Consider the following 18,249-nt stretch of genomic DNA (forward strand, 5'->3'; position numbering starts at 1 on the left):
AAATGGTTGGGGAGGTAGCTCAAGTAGTCAAGTGCTTACCTAGTAAACATGAGTCCCTTAGCAGGAAAGAAGACAGGAAGGAAGGAAAGAAGGGAAGGAAGGAGGGAGGGTGGGAGAGAAGGAGGGAGGAGGAAAAGGAGGAAGGAAGGAAGGAAGGAAGGAAGGGAGGGAGGGAGGGAGGGAAAGAGGGAGGGAGGGTAAGAAGTAATATGCTAATCAAACCAAAAGTCTTCAACAAAAAGCCAAATATTTTATTTTATTTTTGGGGGGAGTCCAGTCGTGGGGCCTGAACTCTGGGCCTGGGCACTGTCCCTCAGCTCTTCAGCTCAAGGCTAGCACTCTACCACTTGAGCCACAGCGCCACTTCCGGCTTTTTTCTTTTTGCTTACGTGGTGCTGAGGAATCGAACCCAGGGCCTCATGCATGCAAGGCAAGCGCTCTACCACTGAGCCACCTTCCCAGCCCCAAAGCCAAATATTTTAATAAAACCCTATTTTTGATTGTTTGACACTGTCTGTGGTAGGGAGAGAAAGCAAACAGTGGTTTGGAAATGGCAGATTTAACAGGTTGCAGAGACTAGAGCTATTTCTCTCAAAAAAGAAAAGAAAAAAAAGCCATTGTGAACATTTAGAATGTGAAAGCATTCTCGCTCTGAAGTTTCCTCCAGCCCAGTTAGTCTCCAAGTGTTGGGGACCTCAACCTTGCAGGAGGTATGACTCCTAAAAGCTGGAAGTAAAGTCTTGAAGGTATTGGAGTCAATATCTACACGAAGAGCCAGGTAAATAAAGAAAACCCAGTGGCTGGATTTCCATTAATTCAAATTGCTTTAATAATATGAACACTTCCTCCAAATTTCTTTTTTTTCCCCCCAAAGTTTACATGGAGTTTTCTAAGAATGGCGCCCAATATGTTGATCCTCTGAAACCTGCTACAAGTACAGGCTACCACGCTGTATTGCAGAATGTCAATGAAATCTCACAGCTTTGCATAGATTTGTTAAGAACTAATACAGAATCCTTTCTTAACAATCAGGGGCTTCCAAGGCCTGGAGCCGGGGGAGAGTGAGGGTGAAGGGGAGTGTTACTCTTCTCAGAGATATCATTAATTTGTGTCTTCATGTTCATGGCCTTTCTTAGCAGTTTATAGAAACAAAGTGTTCTCCTTGCTGTGACAATTGGAAGGAATATTTCGCTTTCTGGGCTGCAAGGGAACAAGATGAGATTCACAGGAAGCATTCCTGCAAGTCATGAAAAAACTGTTTTTAAAAGAACAGTGCCTGCATCTTTGCTCTGGTCCAAGAACTCTCACGGTGTGTAGTGTAGAGCTTGATGCAGTTGGAATGCAGTGTTCTCTGTAACTTGAAGTGAAGGAATGAATGTGGCTGATGAGGGGTAGGGGGAGATGGAGGAGGGGAATGATGAGGGAGGAGTAGGAGGGGGAAAGAGGAGAAAAAAAGAAGAGCAGAATGAAAGAGGAAGAGGAGGAAGAAGAAAAGGAGAAAGAGAAGGTGGAGGAAGATGAAAAGAAGGAAGACAAAGCAAAAGGGAGAGGAAGGAAAGGAGGAAGAGAAAAGAAGGAAAAAGGAAGAGGGGATGGAGGGAAAAGAGGAGGAAGAGAAAGCAGGAAGAAGAAAAGAAGTGGAGGGGGAAAAGGAGGAAGAAGGGGAGAAGTGGAGGGGAAGAGGAGGAAGAAGAAAGTAAGTAGGAGGAAGAATGAGAAGGAGGAAGAAGAGGAGGAAGAGGAGAAAGAAGAAAGAGGAAGATGAAGAAGAAAAGGAGGAAGAGAAAAATGGTGGAAAAGGATGGGGGAAAAAAGAGAAGGAAAAAGAAGTGGTGGAAAAAGGAGGAGGAAGAAGAGGAGGGAGGAGAAAAGGGGTGACAGCAACAATGGTGACAGAGGCACTGAACACAATTGGGAGAGGGTTCCTAGATTACTCCGCTCCCCTTAAGCTCCAGCTGGGCCAGGTCCCGAACCCCCAACCCCCAACTCCAGGAATGGCACAGACAAACCTCTTCTATTTTACTTCCCACCGTTTTGCCCTGATGATCCCTCTCTGTCTTCCTCTGGAAGCTCAGCAGTGCTGGACGAAGGCACGGTTGACCCCAGGGCCAAAGTCTTAAACGTGAAATGAACATGCTTCTCCAGCACTCACCTTAAGACTCTCAGAACTGCCCACCGGTCCATGTGTCCGCCATATGCAATCAGTGACTAGACCCCATCTGCGCCCATCAGCTATCGGGCCTATGGACACTGACTGCCCCAGCAGGACAAAACCCCCAAAGATTCCAGCAGAGGAAACCCACCCAGGCCCACGTTCCTGTTCCTGACCCAGGGCTCAGTCCACTGTTGGCTACTTTCTCCCAGGAGGCCTCTCAGAGCCCTGGATAGGACTGGCAACCTTGTCTCTGGCACAAAGTAGAACTGGTCATGATCACCGAGAAACACAACCCTCACCTTGGAGGGGTTCTGCTCTCGTCTGGCATTTCTACTTTGGCTACATTGTTCAAAGTTCCTTCCACTGGATGCCCGCTATCCAGTGCTGTGGAAGTGGTTGCTGTGAACCTGGTCGTGTCCCCTGATGGAGGACACTGTGTGTTCTGGGGGGTAGGGGGTGCGCAGGGAGTGCACTGTCATCTCCAGCTACAAGACTGCAGAGTGGGTGTCTGGGAGCCCGCTCTCCTCAAGCTTCAGTCCCAGGTTGTCGATGCCGATGACGGTGACCGGAGGCACGCTACTTTCCGCAGGCTCTGCCGTGCGTGTCGGGGCGGAGCAGTACAGGACAAAGCCCACCATGATCACGGTAAACGACAGGATGTAGAGTCCAGAAAACTGGAACAAGAGAAGAACAGGTGGTAAATGTCCTCCCTTGCATATGTCTCTGAGCCCTAGCTTTGGCCAGCTGAGGTAGAAGCAGGAGGTTGAAGACTTGAACGCCAGTCTGGATTACGAAGTGAGACCCAGTCTCAAAAGTCAATGACAAAGCTGCTAGGCGCTAGTGGCTCACACCTGTCATCCTAGCTACCCAGGAGGCTGAGATCTGAGGATCATGGTTTAAAGCCAGCCAGGGCAAGAAAATCTATGAGACCTTTATCTCTAATTAACCACTAGAAAACTGGAAGTGGCACTGTGACTCAAGTGGTAGAGCATTAGCCTTAGGCAAAAGAAGCTCAGGGACAGAGTCCAGGAACTGAGTTCAAGCCCCAGGACCAGCACAAGAAAGAAGACAATGACAAAGCTGAACACTAGTGGTTCACACCTATAATCCTAGCTACTTAAGAGGCTGAGGTCTGAGGAGTTGGAGTTCAAGACCCAGCAATGGCACCACACAAAAAGCAAAAGTTGAACTGAGAAAGGTAATATGACAGTTAATATATATATATATATGTGTGTGTGTGTGTGTGTGTGTGTGTATATATACATATACACACATAGATATGGATACACACATATACACACAGAAATATATACATATGTGAGTGCAGACAATGAGTACCACTTGCCTACTTGCAGAATGAGAATGGCCAGCTCCTAATGCAAAATTCAGCCTCAGTACCAGGGAGCAATTTCCTACCTTCAGCCTGATATTGTAGCCCTTGACTATTCTCATAGAAAACAATAACAGCAGCAGCAGCAGCAATAATAATGGACCTATCAAGACCACCTGTCTGCTTGCCTTTGACATTTTTTTTTAATCATGCCAATAAGCTGTAAATGGCCCTTCCGTGTTAGCTCAGGAATACATTAGCCAGCAAAACTGTAAAGATAACGGCTGGTTCCTGTCCTACACAACATACCAAGGCTTTGAAAAGTTTTACACCAAGCATGTATTCTTACTTGAACACAACCTATCTTCTTACCTTATAGTTAAATAGAAAGAGTCCAAAGAAGAGACTGTAGAGGTCAGCCGTGAGGATGCCCAGGTTGACAGAAGTGGCACTCGTGACTTGAATCACCAGTGGCATGAAGCTGTACAGGCAAAACATACAGAGGGCGAAGGCCACAAATAGCAGGGCTGCAGGGAAAAAGAATAATAATAAAATAGCTAACATGATTGGAAGAAATCAGAAGACAAACGGGGAAAGAGGAGCCAAGACTCAGCTGCCATATCACCAACCCGCCCGCTCCCTAGCGATCAGCATTGCCAATGAGACTCCAAAGCTCTCTGGAAAAAGCTTGGGGAGTAAGATCACAGGTTGTGAAGATCTAAAAGGGTGTTAGAAGATTTGGGCCATAAAATCCTTCCTACGGTGGGACTGTCTTCAGCTCTTATGACCCCCAGGTAATCCTCCCTTTTAAGGCTGAGTGATACCTGAGATTAACGGGCAATAGAACAGAATTAATGTCACCTGTCAAGAAACATCGCTTGTCATCTGTGCTTGACCTCTTATTTGTTTAGTTGGTTGGATATGATTTGAGTGACTGGATTCGGTATAAAGTATTTTTAGGACATCAAAGACAGATATTAAATCCATTGTATTTTGTCCACCTTACTAAATGTCACAAGAGAGCACAATGTAACCATCTTCTTTAGGACAGTGCTGACGGCAAGGGTAATAAATCTATCTTGAAGCCATTTTCATTTCATCTCATGCTCAATTCATATATGCATACAAAGACACATATTTTTCACATATTCTGGCAGTGTAGGTTATTAAATTATTCAAGCGTGGCATACAATCTTCAGTGACATGTATGTGCTATGTCACTTCTTTTTGCCCATCATGAAGTAAAGTTTGAATCTTTCCTAACATCTTCTGCTTTATTTCTGCAGAGGCTCAGAAATATCAGAGGAGAAGCAATGGGAGGTAATTATATAACCATCAGATGCTTCAAGTTAATTGCTTCCCAAATCACATCAAACAGATGACAATCTTCATAAATTTGAAGGCCTTAAGAAACAGATGTAATTGCCAACAATGCCTGGTAAGAAATAACTTTTATGGACATTCATCTACCACTTGTCAGAGAGAAAAGTCAACATACACAACTATCACTGAAGCGATTTTACTAGGCTATAGGAATATTAATAAAAATGAAGAATGTTTCTAGGGACACATTTTTTTTTCATTTTCATTTTCTGTCAGTCATGGGGCTTGAACTCTGGGCCTGGGCACTGTACCTCAGCACCCAATTTAGGCATGCATTTTTGTTAATTACAAGACTGAAAGAACTGAGCACCGGTGGCTCACATCTATAATCCTGACTACTCAGGAGGCTGAGATCTGAGGATCACAGTTCAAAGCCAAGCCCAAGCAGGAATGTCTGTGGGACTCTTATCTCTAATTAACCACCAAAAAGCTGGAAGTGGAGAGTGGATCAAGTATTAGAGCCTTAGTCTTGAGCAAAAAGGACAGTGCCCAGGCCAAGTTCAAGTGGACATGGTACTATGGCTCTAAGTGGTACAGCACTAGCCTGGAGCAAAAGAATTCCAGGGACAGCGCCGAGGCCCCTAGTTTAAGCCCCATGACTGACAATTAAAAAAAAAAAAGAATTCTAATTTAAAATAATCATCATTGAATTACATACCTATTTTCCAGTCCCATTTTATGCTGGCAATATCTTTATATTCCACGATCAAGCTAAGATTAAAACAAGAGGTAACAGAGATCAACACACAGATTTTTTTCTATTTTAGCAGTAGTTTAGTTGTTATACTTCTGCTAAGGTAAGAAATTATGTTAGGCCAGGCACCAGTGGCTCACGCCTGTAATCCTAGCTACTCAGGAGGCTGAGATCTGAGGATCTCGGTTCAAAGCCAGTCTGAGCAGGAAAGTCCATGATACTCTTATCTCCAATAAACCACCAGAAAACTGGAAGTGGCACTGTGGCTCAAGAGGTAGAGTGCTAACCTTGAGCTAAAGAGTTGAGGGACAGTGCCCAGGCTCAGAGTTCAAGCCCACGACCCACAAAAAAAAAAAAAAGAAAGAAATTGTGCTGACCTTTGAAGATTTCTTAGACTAAAGCTACCCTTTACCAAAAAATGATAAAGAAGATGGGTGTGGTGGTACACGCCTATAATCCCCACACTCGCCAGGCAAAGGCAGGAGGGTCACCAAATTCAAGGATACCTTGGCCTACATATTGAAATTCTGTCTGGGACAGATGGATACATGGATGGATGGATGCCTGATTCTTTTAAGTATTCTTTCTTCCAAGTGCTCAGGTTTAGGACAAAAACCTAAAATAATGTTTTCCCTTGAATAAATTTATGAAGTTAATGTGTTAATATTTCCCAGAAATAACTGAAAGAGGAAAAAGTTCTGACTGGGAGTACTTTTACTACATTGCTATCAGCAGGCCCAAGCCTCCCACTCATGTAAGAAAATAAGACATCCTTTGCCCAGTGCTGTTTCTCAGACCTATAATCTTAAGATACCCAAGAGGCTGAAATCTGAGAATCTCAGTTCAGTCAGCCCTGGGAGACAAAGACAAGTCCCAAACATTCTTTTCTCCAATTAACTAGGAAAAAAAAAAAAAAAAAAAAACCTAAAAAGTTGGGCACTGGTGGCTCACACCTGTGATCCTAGCTACTCAGGAGGCTGAGATCTGAGGATTACAGTTCAAAGCCAGCCCAGGCAGGAACATCTGTGAGACTCCTATCTCCAATAAACTACTCAGAAAAAGCCAGAAGTGGCGCTGAGGCTCAAGTGGTAGAACACTATCAGTAAGCAAAAAGAAGCTCAGGGATAGTGTCCAGGCCCTGAGTTCGAGCCCCAGTAATGGCAAAAAAAAAAAAAGACATCATTTTTGGTATTTCTTCTCTCACTACTGGTTTCAAATGCAAGTCAAGACTAACCAGTACTAGTTAGTAGTTAGTAATCGACTATGATGTATTTAACTCGTGGTTTTAAGAATGATGTCGCCTCTTACAGCTGTATGCCGCTGATGATGGTCCCGAACAAGCCCACCATTCCTAAAAACTCCTGTCTGCTCAGCTTTTTCACGATGTATTCTTCACACACGTTAGAAACCGCATACAGGGAAGCTCCAAGCAGAACCAGTATATCCCCAATCAGGACATCACTCCCTGCAGGGAAGCGAGGCACAAAAAGAAATACATGGTGAATGGGAAGTATAAACTCTCTTATTCTTCTCAGGGTCTGGCACCATGCTGCTGTAGTTTTTCACGTTTTGACTTCTCAGGTAACTAAACTGAGTGGGAAATGGTGGTCTATGTGATTCTAGAACAGGACAATCCTAGCTGCTCAGGAGGCTGGGATCTGAGGACCACGGTTCAAAACCAGCCCAGGCAAGAAAGCCATGTGACCTTTATCTCCAGTTAACTACCCCTAAACTCCAGAAGTAGAGCTGAGGCTCAAGTAGTAGAGCTCTAGCCTTGAGCAAAGAAAGCTCATGGAGAACACCCCAGCCCTGAGTTCAAGCCCCAAGACTGGCACACAAAATAAAGGGAATTAATTGAGAAGTATAGAAAAGGTTGTTTGGTGAGCACAGCAATTTTCTCTTGATCCAAGAAGACACTGAAGGCACTTGTAAATTGAGTGAACTCAGACCATGTCTAGATTTTATATTACCAATTATCAGCCTTTGACACAAATTCTACCCAAACGTTCTCATCTACAGAATGGCATGTAAGAGATTACCAGTGAACACCAACTATCCTTTTCCATTAAAACAAATATTCAGCTGGGTGCTGGTGGCTCATGCCTGTAATCCTAGCTACACTGAAGGCTGATTTGAGGATCGTAGTTCAAAGCCAGCCCAGGGCAGGAAAATCCATGAAACTCTTATCTCCAATAAACTACTCAGAAAAAGCTGGAAGTGGCACTGTGGCTCAAGTGGTAGAGCACTAGCCTTGAGCAAAAGAAATTTAGGGTCAGAGTCAGAGCCCAGGCCCAGAGTTCAAATCCCAGGATTTGGGGGGGGGGAGGCGGGGGCGGGGGGAAATTCACCAGGTAAGGCATAGCAGGTCTGTAATCTCAGCACTGGGGATGGGTAACAATTAAGAAGATCATAAATTTGGGCTGGGAAGGTGGCTCAGTGGTACAGTGCTTGACTTGCATGCCTGAGGCCCTGGGTTCAATTCCTCAGCACCACATAAGCAAAAAGAAATAAGCCAGAAGTGGCACTGTGGCTCAAGTGGTAGAGCGCTAGCCTTGAGCTGAAGAGCTGAGGGACAGCGCCCAGGCCCAGAGTACAGGCCCCACCACTGGACCCAAAAAAAAAACAAAAAAGAGATCATAAATTTAAGGCCAGCCTGGACTCTATAATGAGAACCTGTTTCAAAATTAAACCAAGAAACTGCTGTCTGACAAGACAAAAATGAAGCAATTTAGCATGATAAAACAAAGGAAAAGGAAAAGATTGCAGGCCACTTGGAATATAAAGACCATCTTGAAGAAGTGGTTACAAAATACCAGCATCTGGAAATAAAAATTGTAACGTAATTAAATAACAGAATAACACAAATAATCACAGATAAGATCATAAATAATTCACAAATTAATGATAAATAAATGAAATAAATAATCACAAAGCCAGATGTTGAACTGCAGTTTCTCCGTCACCACTCTGGGACTTTTGACTCTAGTTTGCAAAACTCTTCTGTGATGAGTAAACACAGCCTTACCTGAATTATCATCTCTCCCTGCTAATATGTCTGCCCCAACCATGGTTCCCACACCTAGCAGACAGACAAACACAGCGATGAAGTGGATCACTCTGTATCTTGCGCGTAGAATAAACCACGAGAGGGCCATCAACACAGGAATCCCAAAGCAATCCAACAGCTACAAGGAAGGAAAAGCAAGCAGCTTCAAACATTGCTCGCCACCCAGAGATTAAGTAATTAAGCACTAAGAGGAAGTTCTTGTCCAGGATACTAAGTGCTTTATGTGGGTTAACTTACATAATTCTCACAACTCCGTAAGATTGGAATTATAACCCCATTTTTTTAAATTAGGACTTTATTTTTGAAATTATAACCCCATTTTATACATGAGAAAGCAGAGGCTCGAAGAAGAGGAACAAGTTACCCAAAAGTATAAACTTGAAAGTGGGGTCAAATTGCAGAACCCAAAAATTCTTCACCAGGGCCTCGGTGTTTATCCCTAAATCTAGAAGGCAAATTTCCCTTGCAGCATGCATCCATTACTCAGGCAACAAATATTTATTGAGAGACCATGTAAGAGAGCCGAGGATGCAGACTCAAGCTCTGTCCTCAGGGCTAGACAGGAATGGATCAAATAACCACAAATTCAAACATTTAATTGACACTGAGTAACGTGTTATAGGTTCCAGTGAGAGAGCAAATAGACACTGTGTTCCCAAGAAGTGCACAACTCCCCGCCACGCACCACCACAAGGGGGGACATTGGTCTTCTTGCTCTTCATCATTCCCTACTCCTCCATCACTACTGACCCTAGGCCCAGAGAGCAACTTGCTCCACTCCTGACACTGCCCATCTGAAAAGCAGGGGAATTAAGGATGTCGAAAATGATGGGGAATACAAAATCACTGGCCACATCACTGAGTGCTGGTGGCTTACAACTTGTCATCCTCGCTACTCAGGAGGTTGAAATTTGAGGATCGGGATTTGAAGTCAGCCTGAGCAGTGTAGTCCTTGAGACTCAGCTACAGTTAACCAGCAAAAAGCTGAAAATGGAGCTGTGGCTCAAGTGGTAGAGCAAAGGAAAGCTCAGGGACAGCCCTTTGTCTCTGACTTCAAACCCCTGGACTGATACAAAAAAAAAATATGTACTGTACAGCAATAGTAAAGAAGGTACTAGGCTAGGAAGGTGGCTCAGTGGTAGAGTGCTTGCCTTGCATGCATGAAGCCCTGGATCTGATTCCTTAGCACCACATAACCAAAAAAGGCCAGAAGCAGTGCTGTGACTCAAGTGGTAGAGTGCTAGCTTTGAGCTGAAGAGCTGAGGGACAGTACTCAGGCCGAGTTCAGGCCCCACGACCGGCCCCGGGGAGGGGGGGTGGTTAAGAAGGTACTAAGGAAGACCCTAGGGATGAAAGTCAGAGAGAAGTGGTATAAAAATTATTTATTTAGACTAAATAACATGTGGAAGAGAAAGTAAGACTAAATCAGGCCTTAAAGAATGGAGGGAGCCAGGTGCCGGTGGCTACTCAGGAGGCTGAGATCTGAGGATCGCGGTTCAAAGCCAGCCTGGGCAGGAAAATCTGTGAAACTATTATCTCCAATAAACCACCAGAAAACCGGAAGTGGCGCTGTGGCTCAAGTGGTAGAGCGCTAACCTTGAGCTGAAAAGCTGAGGGACAGTGCTCAGGCCCAGAGTTCAAGCCCCACGACCGACCAAAAAAAAAAAGAATGGAGGGAGCAGCTGGTTGCCAGTGGCTCATGCCTGTAATCCTAGCTACTCAGGAGGCTGAGATTCGAGGATCATAGTTCAAAGCCAGTCTGGGCAGGAAAGTCTGTGAGACTCTTAGCTCCAATTAATCACAGAAAAAGCTGGAAATGGTGCTCTGGCTCAAGCAGTAGCATACTAGCCTTGAGCAAAAAGGAGCCCAGGGACAGTGCCCAGGCCCAGAGTTCAAACCCCCGGGACTGGCAGAGAAAGAGAGAGAGAGAATACAGGGAGCTTCAAGCAATTGCAGAAAAATCCAGCTGAGTAAGCAAAAAGGAACAGGCCCATCGGGAGGAGTGAGGATGGCAGTACAATGAGCAAAGACAGAGCAGAAACTTGAGCCACAGTTGGGTGTCAGTGGCTCACCCTTGTAATCCTAGCTCCTCAGGAGGCTGAGATCTGGAGGACTGAAGTTGGAGGCCATCCAACAGTTTACTACACTCCATCTCCAAAATAACCAGGAAAAAAAAAAAAAGCAGGATTGAAAGTGTGGCTGAAGTGAGAACACCACAGTTTAGCAAGCGAATGACCTGTATGCAAACTCCAGTACCACACACACACACACACACACACACACACACACACACACACACACCCCAGAAACCCAGGCCATGGGTACCAGTGTCCACATGACAAACTTCTCATGATCTGCCACATGACCATCTGCAGTTACAGAATCCTGGAAGGCATCTTAAGAACAAGGTTCCAAGACCATTGAATCCACACTTCCACATTAGGAGATTACCAAAACAAGAGATATACTCAAGTGGGAAAAAAAAAATCAGCTTAATTCCAGTAGCAAGTATCTCTGCTGCTATTTTCAGTCCGTCTTTGAGACAGGTCTTCCTCCCTTTACCAAGGCCAGCCTCCCACTCATCATCCTCTTGCCTCTATCTCCTAAGTAGCTGAGACTACAGGCATGCTCTATCACACTTGACTAGTACCTAACTTTTGACAATAAAATGGTTTCTTTTTTATATTCCCCTGAGAAGCTAGGATGAAATAAATAGTTTTGATAGAACCAGGCATGAACTTAAAATTGCAACCGTGTTTTGCTTAACTGTGCTTAGACCTAACACCAATCCAAAACTTTTTACCACCCTTAGTCAGTTATCAAAGTTTCTAAAAATTGTGAGCAAGTAATTAAAATATGTGTAAAATTACCAGGATAGAAAATGACTTTTTTTAAACAAATTGACACCTTGCTGAAAGCATGCTTACTTGTAATTAATGTTAACTCTCAGCTTTTATTTTTATGAAATTGAGTGTTAGTGATGGCTAGTGATAACAAATCATTTCCTGTTCTCAAATGATTAACCCATTCCAGTCAAACTCCAAGAAGTTTTCTGACCATAAGGCTCAGCACAATTAGCACAACGTTACAAAAGGGAAGAATTTAAGCTGGGCACCAGTGGCTCACACCTGTAATGGTAGCTACTCAGGAGGCTGAGACTTGAGGATCACAGATCAATGCCAACTCAGGCCAACAAATCCCAAAGACTCTTATCTCCAATTACCTAGCAAAAAGTGAGACTTGGAGAAGTGGATGAAGTGGTAGAGCACCAACAGTAAGTGCAAAAAGCCCAGCAAGAATACAAGGCCCTAAATTCAAGCCCTAGGAAAGCACACACACACATATATATACCAAAATAAACAAACAACAAAAAAATCACAACACCAAGTGCCAACTAAATATTTACACTTATTTTAGTAGAAACCATTTTATTTTTATTTTTTTATTTTTTGGTTCCGGTCATGGGGCCTGAGCTCTGGGCCTGGGCACTGTCCCTTAGCTCTTCAGCTCAAGGCTAGCGCTCTACCACTTGAGCCACAGCGCCGCTTCCGGCTTTTTCCTTTTTGCTTATGTGGTGCTGAGGAATCGAACCCAGGGCCTCAGGCATGCAAGGCAAGCGCTCTACCACTGAGCCACCTTCCCAGCCCCTAGTAGAAACCATTTTAATCACTATAGCATTAGCAGCTTTGGGAAGTGATTGATTGGTATACATTTTTCACTAATTTCTGGAAACATGATTCATGGGAACATATGTCCTCTGAAAACAGCTATCATCTACCTGCATTTAGGTTTTCTTCAAGGAAACGTATTTTCAGTACCATTGAGTTAGCCCACAGGTGTGTGCATTCTCTTCTGTTGGTGCTGTTCAAAGGCCCGTCCTACCTGGACACTGGTGAGCGTGGTGTACTGGTACGCCCTGACAATCAGGTAATTTGCCTCCACATCCGCTAATCCCAGCAGGATGTACTTCCACCATTTTCTTTTCAGAATATCTAGAAGATTATCGCTGCCTATTCAAAGAAAGAGTCCGCATTATTTGAAAAAATGATACAATGCCTGTTCATTTGAAGACTGGAAAGTCCATGAAAGCCTTTTATTGTATATTGCTCTTTTTAATTTTAATATTTCAAAAATTTTTTATGCTTACTATTAAGATGATGTAGAGAGGGATTACTGTTCCATAAGTCAGATAATGGATACATTTCTTTTTGGGCCACGTCCTTCTTCCCTTTACTCTCTGCCAGTTTCCCCTTCCCACTGTCCCTCCATTTCTGGGATTCTCCTTATCTCCCCAAACGACAGATAAATGAACCAAGGGAAAAAAAAATGTCATCTCTACCAACAAGAGCAGGGGGAGGACGTGGCACTGTGGCTCAAGTGGTAGAGCGCTCACCTTGAGCTGAAGAGCTGAGGGACAGGCCCAGGCCCAGGCCTAGGAGTTCAAGTCCCACGACCAACAAAAACAAAAAAACAAAACAAAAACAAACAGCAGGGGGCAAAAAAAACCACCCTTGCTTCCATTTCCTAGAATTCATTTCTATAAATATTATTTGAAATGTTCAGAGGCCCAGAAGCATTGTGCCTTTGAGTTCCACCCCTAACAGTATTCTTCTTTTGTCTCACTGTGTGTGAATGCCTAGAGTCCTGTATCATTTATCATTTATTTATTGTGTATTTTATTTTATTTTTTTTTTTTTTGGTCCGGTCGTGGGGCCTGAACTCTGGGCCTGGGCACTGTCCCTCAGCTCTTCAGCTCAAGGCTAGCGCTCTACCACTGGAGCCACAGCGCCACTTCCGGCTTTTTTCTTTTTGTTTATGTGGTGCTGAGGAATCGAACCCAGGGCCTCAGGCATACAAGGCAAGCGCTCTACCACTGAGCCACCTTCCCAGCCCCCTTATTGTGTATTTTAAATTGGTCAGTCTTCATTTCTGTTACTCAGAACCCAAATTCCTTCACTATCTTAGCAGACATGAGTTGGTTTTGTTGTTGTTGTTGTTTACGTTTCCTAATATTAAACCTAACTTAGCCAGGCACTAGTGGCTCCCATGCCCAGGTAAATAAGAAAGTAATAAACAGATGTCTAGGATTTGGAGGTTGTTGGGGAGCTGCTCCCCACGCTCCCGGCGAGGAGATCCCTCTCTCGCTGGACATACCTGATTTGAATGCCAGCATCACTGTATAAACCAGAAGCAGGAGGCAATAGTTGATAAAGCTCTGGAGCATGGGGGTGTTCACCTTGTACTTTTCTGCCAAGTACTGGCTGGTGATGGCCGTCCCACATATGCATAATGACAGCAGTTGACCCAGAACAATGGTTTTCAAAATGTTCCTAGAAAACAAGGGAAGAAATCAAGTCAACTATACCTGTCTCTCACACACACACACACACACACACACATCTTTTGCACTACATGCAAAGGGAAATGCCAATTATTCCAAATGGTTCTTTAGTTCATTATATTGCTTCCTTCATGGGCACAAAAATTAAATTATGGGATATTTGAGAGAAGACATTTGTTATATTTCTGATACCCCCACCCCACATTCCCTGGAAGACACATTCTTCCTGTTCATTGATCATCTGTTTTGCTTAGTTATCTATGTAATACTTCTATTGGTATGTGTAGCATTTTCTTTAAAAGTAGTTCAAAGCCAGCCCAAACAAGAAAGCTGACTCTAGCAGCTTGAACTCAGGGCCTGGGTGCTGTCCCTGAGCTTCTTTTTTTTTTTTTTTTTTTTTTGTCGGTCGTGGGGCTTGAACTCTGGGCCTGGGCGCTGTCCCTCAGCTCTTCAGCTCAAGGCGAGCGCTCTACCACTTGAGCTACAGCGCCACTTCCGGTTTTCTGGTGGTTTATTGGAGATAGGAGTCTCACGGTCTCTCCTGCCCGGGCTGGCTTTGAACCGCGATTCTCAGATCTCAGCCTCCTGAGTAGCTAGGATTGATTACAGGCGTGAGCCACCAGCGCCCGGCGTCCCTGAGCTTCTTTTGCTCAAAGCTCTACCTCTTGAGCCCCAGTAAACACTTCTGGCTTTTTCTGAGTAGTTTATTAGAGACTTTCCTTCTCAGACTTTTCTTCCCAGGCTGGCTTCAAACTGCAATCCTCAGCTCTCTTGCTCTTCTAGCTCTCTTGCTCTTGCTCTTCTTTTCTAGCTCTCTTGTTCTTGCTCTTCTTTTCTAGCTCTTTCCTCTCTCTTTCTCTCTCTGTTCGTTTCTAGCTCTTGCTCTTGCTCTTCTTTTCTAGCTCTCTTGTTCTTGCTCTTCTTTTCTAGCTCTTCCCTCTCTCTTTCTCTCTCTGTTCATTTTTCTAGCTCTTGCTCTTGCTCTTGCTCTTCTAGCTCTCTTGCTCTTGCTCTTCTTTTCTAGCTCTCTCTGCTCTCTCTCTGCTCTAGCTCTTCCCTCTCTCTTTCCCAGCCACGTGGAGTGCCAACCTTGCCTGGTCCCAGCAGGTCCACTGAATAAACCTGCCCCTTACCTGAATACCACGTGAGTGCTACTGTTCTTACCCCTCTCTCTGCTCTTTTCTAGCTCTTTCCTCTTTCCCAGCTCTCTCTCATTCCCAGGCCTTTCTCAGCCACGTGGAGTGCCAACCTTGCCTGGTCCTGGCAGGTCTACTGAATAAACCTACCCCTTACCTGAATACCACGTGCGTGCTGCAGTTCTTACTCAGCTACCTCTTTTTATAAAATAAAGCTTTAAAAAAAAAATTAATTAATTAAAAAAAAAAAACTGCAATCCTCAGATCTCAGCCTCCTGAGTAGCTAGTATTACAGGCTTGAGTCACTAGCCCCTGGCCCCAAGAGACTCTAATCTCCAATTAACTACCCAGAAAATGGGGAAGTGGAGCTGATTGTGGCTCAAGTGGTAGAGTGCTAGCCTTGAGCAAAAAAGCTCAAGAACAGTGCCCAGGCCCTGAGCTCAAGCCCAAGGACCAGCACACACACACACACACACACACACACACACACACACACGCACACCCATACACACATGCACACACACATACATACACACATGCACACACATACATACACACATGCACACCCATACACATACACACACGCACACCCATACACACATGCACACACACACCCATACACACATGCACACCCATACACATACACACACATACACACACACTTTTTTTGTGTGTGTGTCAGTTGTGGGGCCTGAACTCTGGGCGCTGTCCCTCAGCTCTTCAGCTCAAGGTGAGCACTCTACCACTTGAGCTTCAGCCCCACTTCCAGCTTTTTCAGCTTATGTGGTACTAAAGAATCGAACCCAGGGCCTCATGCATGTGAGGCAAGCACTCTACCACTGAGCCACCTTCCCAGCCCACACACACACACACACACACACACAAGTATTTTAATTTCTCCTTATTTGATGAACATTTTTACATCACTTCATTCTCTATAAAGACAGGATTTCCTCCACTGCCCCGCTAGAAGTGGTGATTTTCAATGTTTCCTGCACGTTAGAACCACAGAGCTTACAAGTGGGTTCATGCCAGAGAAGTCTTCAAATGAGACTCCAGCCCTAGCTGACACCTTAAAGCAGCCTTGTGGGAGATGGAAGAGAAGGACAGAGCCACGCACTGTTCAGATTCCCAATCTTATAAAATCTGCAGTGGCTAATAATGTGGCTCAGTGGTAGAGTGCTTGCCTAGCATGCCTGAAGCCCTGGGTTTGATTCCTCAGCACCACATAAGCAGAAAAAGCTGGAAGTGGCACTGTAGCTCAAGTGGTAGAGCGTTAGCCTTGAGCACATACAGGCTCAGGAACAGAGCCCAGGCCCTGAGTTCAAGCACCAGGACTTGCAGAAATCAATCAATCAATCAATCTGTGAATGCCTGCCTAGCTATCACAAGGTCCTGAGCTCAGCCAACAGCAATGTATGTGTAAACCGGGGAGCTACTTACAAAACTAGAGGAGAGAGAGAGAAAGGGATGGGGGAGGAGGGAGGAGAGAGGGAGGGAGGGGAGGGAGAGACCAAGGGAGGAAACACCGATAACCCAGCCAAATCCAGATTATTTTTTCACATCTTATCACAGGCTTGAAAGCCTTTATAAACTTGGAGTGAGACTCCCAAGTGTGGAAGCATTCAACCCTGGTCACAAATAGACAAAAATCCCTCCAGTAAGCTCAGATTTGCATTCCAAAATAGTAGAACAATTTAGCAAGAGCTGTCCTCCAACTATAAAATGTAAATCTCTCCTAAAAGAAAAAGAAAAAAGAAAAAAAGGAGAGGCACAGTGGAGTAAGATTTAAAATAACAGGAATGCACTTAACTTGGCTTCAAATCATGATGATCTCATCTATAATGGGCGATGGGGAGAGAGAGAGAGAAAGGCAGCTGGCAGAGGGGATGAGGACTGAATACAGAAAAGGAGGCTGGGAAGGTGGTTTAGTGGTAGAGTGCTTGCCTCGCATGCATGAGGCCCTGGGTTCCATTCCTCAGTACCACATACACAGAAAAGGCCGGACGTGGTGCTGTGGTTCAAATGTTAGAGCACTAGCCTTGAGCAAAAGAAGCTCAGGGACAGTGCCCAGGCCTTGAATTCAAGCCCCATGAATGGCAAAGAAGAGAAGAGGACGAGGAGGAAGAAGAGGAGGAGGAAGAGGAGGAGGAGGAAGAGGAGAGAGGAGGAGGAGGAGGAGGAGGAGGAGGAGGAGGAGGAGGAGGAGGAGGAGGAGGAGGAGGAGGAGGAGGAGGAGGAGGAGGAGGAGGAGGAGGAGGAGGAGGAGGAGGAGGAGAAGAAGGAGAAGAAGAAGAAGAAGAAGAAGAAGAAGAGAGCAGTAGGCCACGTGTAGAGAAAGGACCCAAAGACCTGAGTTTTTGTTTTGTCGGTTGTGGGGCTTGAACTAAGGGCCTGGGTGCTGTCCCTGAGCTCTTTTGTTCTCAAGGCTAGCGCTCTACCATTTGAGCCTTAGTGCCACCAACAGTTTTTCAGTAGTTAATTGGAGATAAGAATCTCACTGGGACAGTTCTGCCTGGGCTGGCTTCAAACCTTGATCCTCAGATCTCAGCCTCCTGAGTAGCGAGGATGACAGGCATGAGCCATCAGAGCCCTGCTGAAGTTTTTGTTACTTGAGGCCTCACACTCAAACTGGCATTTCCTCCATCAGGTCCTAGTTATGACGAATGCTGAACCCTCTCCCCCATAACAAACCTGCTCCTATCTAAGGAAACCATCAGAAGCAGTATGTATGAGAGCATGGAGTACATCCTGTCATGGTTTCCCCACAGAACTTCCGTAGACGGGAATTTCAAAGGCAGGATGTAGTCACAGCACAGGACCTTATCTCCCAAAGTGGCTTCATGCTGTGAGAGCCAGGCCACCAGAAAGCGCAGCCCACAGGAGGGGTGAGCCACTGGAGGTGGGGTGGAACACATAGAAAACTGGAGGGAAGCTGGATCTCAAATACACTGGGACATGATAAATGATGCAGAACTCTAGGCATTCACACACAGTGCAGCCAAAGGAGGATAGTCTTAGGGGAAGAATGCAGAGGCACAGTGCCTATGTGCCTCTGATCGTATAAAACAGTATTTATCAAAATGAACTCTAGGCCTGGGAATGTGGCTCAAGTGGTAGAGTGCTAGCCTTGAGCAAAAGAA

General features: G+C 45.0%; 1 protein-coding gene across 1 annotated transcript in view; it reads right to left on the reverse strand.

The window, feature by feature from the left end:
- Positions 1–1,801: 1,801 nt before the first annotated feature.
- The window catches only part of Slc35f2 (solute carrier family 35 member F2), a 32,090-nt gene continuing 15,642 nt past the window's right edge, over positions 1,802–18,249 (reverse strand). The window contains exons 2-8 of the mRNA XM_042674878.1: positions 13,784–13,959; positions 12,512–12,639; positions 8,588–8,747; positions 6,871–7,027; positions 5,527–5,579; positions 3,858–4,012; positions 1,802–2,829 (exon numbers count right to left, since the gene is read on the reverse strand). Of these exons, the coding sequence (XP_042530812.1) occupies positions 2,641–2,829; positions 3,858–4,012; positions 5,527–5,579; positions 6,871–7,027; positions 8,588–8,747; positions 12,512–12,639; positions 13,784–13,959 (1,018 nt within the window). The 3' untranslated portion in view covers positions 1,802–2,640. The remainder of the gene's footprint in view (positions 2,830–3,857; positions 4,013–5,526; positions 5,580–6,870; positions 7,028–8,587; positions 8,748–12,511; positions 12,640–13,783; positions 13,960–18,249) is intronic.

The sequence above is a fragment of the Dipodomys spectabilis genome, unplaced genomic scaffold (assembly GCF_019054845.1).
Source record: "Dipodomys spectabilis isolate Male_0828 unplaced genomic scaffold, ASM1905484v1 ptg000023l, whole genome shotgun sequence".
NCBI classification, from domain to species: Eukaryota; Metazoa; Chordata; class Mammalia; order Rodentia; family Heteromyidae; genus Dipodomys; species Dipodomys spectabilis.